We start from the raw sequence: 7,779 nt of genomic DNA, 5'->3' as shown, positions 1-7,779 counted from the left end.
TTCACCACCCACACTCCATGCAAGAACCAAATGTAAGCAGTTCCCAAAGAGCTGATGAGAACCAAAAGGAGTGCAGATCGCCAGGGAGTGGTGTATGAAATGCAGACCCATTGCGTGCTGGGTCTGAAAAGGGAAGGAGAGATATTTTTGACATAAAGCAGTCAACTTCAGAGTCTCATAATTGGGGGAAATGAAGTGGTGAATGTAGCTCAATATTCATAGAGCAAAGGAAAAGATCTGTGTACAGTAACTCCTGTCTTGACTCACAGATCTCAAATGCCTGATCTAACCTGTGGTTCTCTGCATTCAAATGGATATTGACAAAGTCACTGCATAACCAAATAAACAAAGAATAAAAATATAATAAGAATTTCAAAATTTGACCTTAGAACACGCAATCCTCTCAGTTGTATTTTCTGTTTATGGATGTATGAATAGCCCACTCACCACTGGAACATCCACATTTTTGTTTTCAGATGTTCTGCATGTCTTTGACCAGGCTCTTTTCTCAATAAGATGTATGTTACTTTTAAACCCCTAGTGACTTCTTTCTATCCTATTTATAGCCACTTTCCTAGCCTTCAATACAGTAAATCCATTTGTGTGATATGCCTTTAATACAAGAGGGCTAGGGAACCACATTGTTTTCGAAATATGGTTTCACTGGCTTCTTACATAGCGCTAGGATATTTCCTCTGACTTAGGTTCAATACCTCCATTTATACATGTCTCATTTTTGTTTGCTTTTCTTTCTTTTTTTTTTTTTTTTTTTTTTTTTTCACCCTCAACTGCTGTTAAGCACCAGGCCAACTATGTTTTAGTTTTATTCACCACCCCATCCCTCCCCCCCACTTCCCCTACTCCCATCCTGAACTACTGAGTGTATGGTCATGAACAGACTGTGTTTTTTGGGTTCAGCATAACTCACACACTATTTTGTTCTTCTGACTGCAAACTTGCTGTGGTATGGATCAGATTATCACCAGAGCTGAGTGAACCAATTTGGATTAAATTAACAGAACCATTCCTTGCCTCACACAGATCTTTGTTTGAAGTTTGAAAATGTCAGCTTAATTTTTATTCACCTGCTGCTCACTTCCTGGTTTTGGTCAGGACTGGAATGCTACAGTATTAGGAGAAATTATGCTCCTTTGATATTTTTCAGAAGAAATGGAAAGAGGAAATTGGAGATGAAGGATGGTCTTATGGTTAAAGAAACTGAACAAGGACTCTTGAGATAAAGGTTTAATACCAGTTTGTGCCACAGGCTAACTTTATGATTCCAGTCAACTGTCAGAAATGGAGAAATTGCACTACTGGATCAGATCAGTGGTCCATCTAACCATTTATCACCTCTCAGTATCTCCTTGTGTCAGCTTTATGGAAAGATGCAGGTCTCTGAAAAAAGCAGGTATAACATGCCTACAAGGGAAGTTTGTCCCAACACATTATGCTCTGGGGCATTCTACCCCCTTCTACAATTCTTAGCTGTTTCTAAACCCCAACATTTTGCTTATTTTCTTGGCTGCTGCTCCGCATAGTGCAGAGATCTTCATTGAGCTGTCAAGTCTTTTTTTCTGAGTTGTTACAGCTGTTTTCTCTTGTTCTGCCCCTGTGATCAATGGGGGCTTTCTTGACACTGTCATCTTGTCTGGTCAATGCCCAGAACTGGAGGCCTTATAATTTCCCAGAACTCAGCAACTGCATGACTCAGAGCATGTGGTTATAATTGTGGCACAGTCCTTTTTCTTTCTCCGCTAGTTACAGTGCTTGAGCATGAATGATGTGTTCAAATGCTGCCTGGGATTTGAAAGGAACACTCCAACACCATTCTTTTCTTCAAACAATAGGTACTTCTATGATCGAGGTATTGTTCCCCAGCCTTTTAGACCATGACCACTGTTATCCAGGTTGTTATAAATGAAAGGTTATTATAGCTCTCTAACAACTCCTGGAAAAGTGTCTGGCTGCTGCAAAACATAGCTGTTAGAGTTCTCATACTCATATGAGAAGGGTTTTCTCCTTCATCTTGTGCCTAAAACCTCTGTTGATAAGCAAAGGAAGACCCCGTATGGGGAACAAGGAGCCCATACCTCGTTGCTTGGGGGTAAAATATCACACATCAAAAAGAAATCTCTGCTCATTTCACAATGCTCTGAAGAGTTCTGTTCCACATCATCTATGATTTGCTGCCCTGTGACAATCTGGTATGTGACGGAGGACCACTGCCATGAGTGTAACTAAAACGATACAACCCTTTGGTCATTCTCACTGCTTTTTCTGTGAACCACTCAGACTATCTGGACCACATTTCAATGTTACTTCTCATGCTGAATATTTTCCTGTGCAAACATTATCAGTGTTTCAAGGAATCAGATGCTATTCATTGTCTCAAAAAAAGAAAAAGACATAGTCTAATTTTGTTTCTATGTCAGGTTCTCTTCCATCACTTTTAACCTTTCTTTATACTGGAAATGATGCCTTGGGACCTTGTTCATGATCTGCCAACAGTATTGCCTTGATTCATAAAGGGTGTAGGGATGGAAGACACAGCTCTTAGGAACAGCTATTCTCCTGTCCAAGGGCAAGGATAGGAAAAAGGCTAGATGACAGGAGGAGATGAGGAAGAGCTACACTGATTACACTAGACTTTTACTGCTGCATGCCTGTTGTCTTAGGTACATTTAAACTGCTGAAAACACGCCCATCTACTCTTGAATGACAAGACCCCCTTTCCATCTACTGTGTGGAGGGGGACTGGGTTTAAAGTTGAAATTTTGTTGAGAAGTGCAAACAGATCTAGAAACTCAGATCAGCTTTCAACTCAGTAACGAATCCAAAGGGATCTTTCATCAAGATGGAGAGGCCAAAAACTTATTTTGCCTGCCCTGGGTGCTAATGGCATGGTATCAGTGAGTCACTAGCCTCCTCTTGGCCATACAGTGCTTGAAGGGGAGAACTGAAACCCTGTGTCATGCTCTTCTCTGGGCAGTACCCAGAAGTAGACACTGTCCAGTTTCCCAGAACTCAGTCATTCTATGACTCACCACATACTGTTGTAATTGTGGCTGTCAAGCCTCTCAGTCTCTTTCTACATAGTTCTGAAGGCCAGCTTATCTGCCCAAATAGTGTATGAAAGAAACATAGGATGTTAAAAAGCAGAGACACTTTTTGTCTTAGAAAAGCATGTTAGGCACAGATAGAATCTAGGCACAAATGGTTGCCATTAGTAATATTTTGATACTGCAGCCATGTTGTGATTGCAAGGAAGCATGAAAATTAACATTGCTGTAGTTGTATTAGTAAAGGTGATGAGCCAAGTGCCATTTGGGGTCACATGCAAGAGCCCCAGATGTCACAGAACAGGTGATGAGCCTGGTATCCAGCACACACTGAATGACAGAGAAACCACAGGATGGCTTGCAGTACTGTCAAGGGTTTCTCTCAAGACTCCTAGCAAACACTAAAGGTTCAAAGGTCTTAAGATTCAAATCCACTTTCTCCAGTGCATGCAAAAATTAGTTTTCCGCAAATATTCTATAGTTTAGAAACCCGATATGTAACTCATGCTGAACCTGGTCTCTGTCTTCCCCACTTAGCAGGTTTCCTACTCAATAATTATTTGTGGTTTTGCAGCTTTAGCTCTGCATTTTTTCCAATACCTAGGGATTTCTTTTTCCCATCCATGTCTCTGGAGCAGGTGCAGCATAATCTGCTGCAGGAACTCCTTGTCACTTTCTAGGGACCCTTCATTCATCTCATCTTTCAGGAAGAAGGAAAGATGATCAGAACTCTCCTTTCTTGCGCATGGAAGGGAATAGAGAACTGCATCTGAGATGCTACATTCATTTAATTCTTTTTCTGGCCTAAATTTTTTGCTCCCTTCCTTTGAGAATAATATCAATTCCCTAAAAGAAAGGGAATGGGGAAAGCCCTTCCAGTTTCTTTGAGCACCACCACTTTGAATTCTTTGGTGTTGGAGCAGGAGGAAGTGAATGAGGCTGAGGAACAGGGAAGCACAGAATTTTTGAGGATGCAAGGGTTTTTAAAATCATCAACAGTACAATTTCAACAGTCCTCATCCAGGACAGAATCAAGTCACTTAGAAAAGTGAGGCAAGGAAACTGATAACTAGGTAACTTTGGGCAGTTCTAGAACATAAAGAGTGTATAATCTGAGAGCAAAGTCCCATGCACATTCTCTCTATTCCTTCTAAAAACCAAAAATAATCCAGTGTGAAGACAGATAACTAATCAGTACCACTGCCCATCAAATATCTCCAAAAACAGTAAACACCAGCTGTAGCTCAGTAAAAACTGACAGCTCATGAAGGACAAACTTTAGCTCAGAGCTGTATTTCTAGTGAGGGCCCTTTAAATTATTTTAAAGTAATTTTAATTGCAGAAATCAAAATGTTAAGTAACACAGAGAATAGCAGGAAAGAAATGGATACATTACAAGGAGTAATCTAGTATTCTTTACTATTGAACTCCATAGTTCAAAGATAGGTAATCCTTTCACAGCTGTGAAACCATTCTGTATCCATAAAAGACCTTTAAAAAGGGGTCCAAAGTAAAAATTTGGATACAGTTTAAAGAACCACCGAGATGAGGGAAGCCCCCAGGAACCACAAAGACTTTTCTTTTTCTTGCACTGTCTTCTTTTATGAATAAATGAAAGAATGAACATCTCTTTTCATTCTTTTCACTGTCACAGAAGCTCAGGTCTTATACCCTAGCCTTTCCAACTGCCACCTTGTACACTATGCAAGTGTTGTCTTCTCTTCTTATTCCTCTGTCTAAAACCATAAATGGTGACCTTCTTTTCCTTGTGCCTAGCAATATGGCTTATGGTCCCGTTGTGCTCTACCTACTCCTCTCCTTTTTCTAATATGGCTTTTCTGACATGAGCAAACCCTTCGATCAAAAAGCCAACCAGATGGGTAGCTAACTATATACTGGGGGAGAATGTGAAGGTTCTGAAATTTCACATGTCGGAACGAGTTAAAAGAACTATCGGATCCTTCTGCCTTGCATCAGAATACAGAAGCAGATGCTGAAATGTTAGTAATTGAACAGCTTTTTAAAAGACAGGGGGAAAAATTCAGTGGAATGAGTTAATTAGATAATGAAGGGAATAGATTTAGTAATTAATTCAGGTTACACAAAGCATTTGAGAATACGATGTAGAAAACTCATTGAGAAAGGTCCATGAGGGGCTTGAACATTCTCCCCCTCCTTCTCCTGACATTTTTGCCTCTTTAATGTGAAATCGTTTCTGAAAAATGCTCCCAAAATTTTTGATAGAACTCAATATGTAGTCATCAGTGAGTACAGAATTTTTTCCTGCTTCTGAACAAATGTTTAAGCCATTTGCTTTGGCAAGAAGGGTGAAAGATCTTGTATTAGATATGTGCAGATTAAACTTCTTGATAAGAATTCTGCTGTGGGAATACACCTGGGAAACAGTGCCAGAAAAGAGGACATATTTGTGCTGCAGATGAAAGAGGTACACAAATCTTACGCGCACACATGCCAGCCAAGATGGAGTGTTTTTTATCTCACATAATACTAATTACTTTTAGTTAAACTTCTGTCATATGTATCCATTTTATCTTTCATAGGATGACCTAAATTGTTAATAAGCAGGATCCAGACTTTTCATGGATTAGAATTGGATCTGCAAAAAGATGGCAGAGTCTGAATACTTATCAACTGATGTTGATACAAGCAAACTTCCCAGAAGGTGATACCACATGGTCTCTGGAGATACAACCTTAGCAGGTCCGTAACTGCATATGACAGCTACACTGCTTAATTGAATTGCTGATGTTGGAAAAGACCTCTAAGATCATTGAGTCCAACTGTTAACCCAGCATCGCCAAGTCCACCGCTAAACCATGTCCCAGAGTGCCATATTTGCATTTCTTGAACACTTTCCAGGAATGGTGACTCTGACACTTCCTTTGACATGCTGTTCCAATGCTTGACAACCCTCTCCACAAAGAAATTGTTCCTAATATCCAGTCTAAATTTCCTCAAGCATGAGTCCCATTTCCTCTCATCCTGTTGCTTATCACTTAGGATAAGAAATCAAACCCTATCTGTCTATAACTTCCTTTCAGATAGCTGTATAGAGCAATAAGGTCCTGTCTCAGAGCCTTTTTCTCCAGGATAAACAATCCCAGCTCCCTCAGCCTCTCCTCATAGGACTTGTGCTCCAGATCCTGCACCAGTTCTGTTGCCCTTCTCTGGAAGTGCTGCAGCACCTCAGTGTGTTTGGGATAGTGCACGGTACAACACTGAACACAGGGTTTGAGGTGTGGTATCACCATTGCCAAGTACAGAGGGACAATCACTACCCTCATCCTGCTGGCCACATTATTTTCAATACAGGCCAGTAATGGCCTGCCTGGCCCGCATGCACCCACAGAAGCACGGGTGGGTTCAGTGTTACAGTCAGTAGCAAAGAGTCGAGAAGGGCATTTGCGTGCGTTCTGCCAGGAACATTTATTGCCTCTAGAGGCAAATACGAACACGACCACAAAGCTCACAGTTTTATCCGGGGACGGGGAAAAGGCAGGACTGGGGAACGGGGACCAATGGGGAAGCTCTGGGGGAGTGGCGAGGGGTAGAGGCTGACAGCCAACCGGGGAATCCAAACTGGGATAGATTGACATTACAGAACAAGCATCCTGGGAGAAGCCTTTCTGGTCACCCTAACATGAAGTGGTTCTTGTGGTACTAGGGACTTGTCTTACTGAAAACTCTCTGTCCCTTGTAATGTATGTTCACTGGCCACCACAATTCCTCCTTTCTGTATTAGACAAAAGGGCTTCCCCCAGGGATCCCAAAACCCAACATCTCAAACAACCAAACATACACAAAACAACAAAATGATCAGAAGCGCCCACAACCTAATGTCCCAACCAGTCCTCAAATCTTTTAGAGGATTTTTTTCTCTGGATGCTGGAATGGATGCTCTCACGGGCAGAGGTGGGGTTAAAGCAGCACAGTTCTCTTTGGGCTGTGGCACAGTTCAAGCATTCACTGCTGGTGATACCAGGAGCATCCAGAGGACGGCAGGGTGATAGGTGTTGGGTGCTGGGCATCACGGTGGTGAATGTGGAAACAGGCTCTAGCAGTTGCTTCTCTTGAGTTTTCAAACAAAATTCTGCAATTTCAAATAGGGGGGGGGGGGCTTTCCCTTTCCCCCTCTTCTACTTAAAGGTCTGGGGAAACGGGAATGGTATAACTAAACAAAGGTATGGGAACACGTGGTTAGGGAATAAAGAGAGGGAAAAACTGATGGGAAAGCAACAGAACGGTGTAGGATATGGGGAGACACCACAGGAGTCCAACTTATCAAGTCGAAGTCTTGTTTGCAGTTCTGGTTACGGGACAGTGAGTCTGTTTCTATGGTGGACTTCGGTGCTGTTTTGCATCGTCTCTGTTTCCAAGCAGCGGTGGTCTGGTCTTTTGACTGAACCCTGTTCATCTTGGTTGGCGTTGTGTCTACAGGAATGGTGTTTGCTGGGCTGGTGCAGGGCTTGTTTTTCTCTGGCAGCTTCCAGGTATCATTTGTGGTCTTCGGCTTCTTCACTCCAGTCTTTTGATCTTTACACTCAGCATCAGAATGTGAGAAGTCGCTATTCTATTTCTTTGGCTGCTGTTCTGCTTGCTCTAGCTGCACCTGCGAGCTGTTCAGGTCGACCGCTTCCCTTACCATGTTTTCGCATCTCTCTGGGAACAGTCTGAGTCTCACACCTTGGCTCCTCCT

The 7,779-nt window shown here is 42.0% G+C and overlaps 1 protein-coding gene across 1 annotated transcript in view; it reads right to left on the bottom strand.

The window, feature by feature from the left end:
• Positions 1–7,648: 7,648 nt before the first annotated feature.
• Positions 7,649–7,779, bottom strand: part of LOC108447346 — a 10,739-nt gene continuing 10,608 nt past the window's right edge. Inside the window, exon 3 of the mRNA XM_017736974.1 lies at positions 7,649–7,777. Within this exon, the coding sequence (XP_017592463.1) occupies positions 7,649–7,777 (129 nt within the window). The remainder of the gene's footprint in view (positions 7,778–7,779) is intronic.

Source organism: Corvus brachyrhynchos, unplaced genomic scaffold (genome assembly GCF_000691975.1).
Source record: "Corvus brachyrhynchos isolate BGI_N302 unplaced genomic scaffold, ASM69197v1 scaffold83, whole genome shotgun sequence".
Classification (NCBI taxonomy): Eukaryota; Metazoa; Chordata; class Aves; order Passeriformes; family Corvidae; genus Corvus; species Corvus brachyrhynchos.
This window is presented reverse-complemented; position numbering and strand designations above follow the sequence as displayed.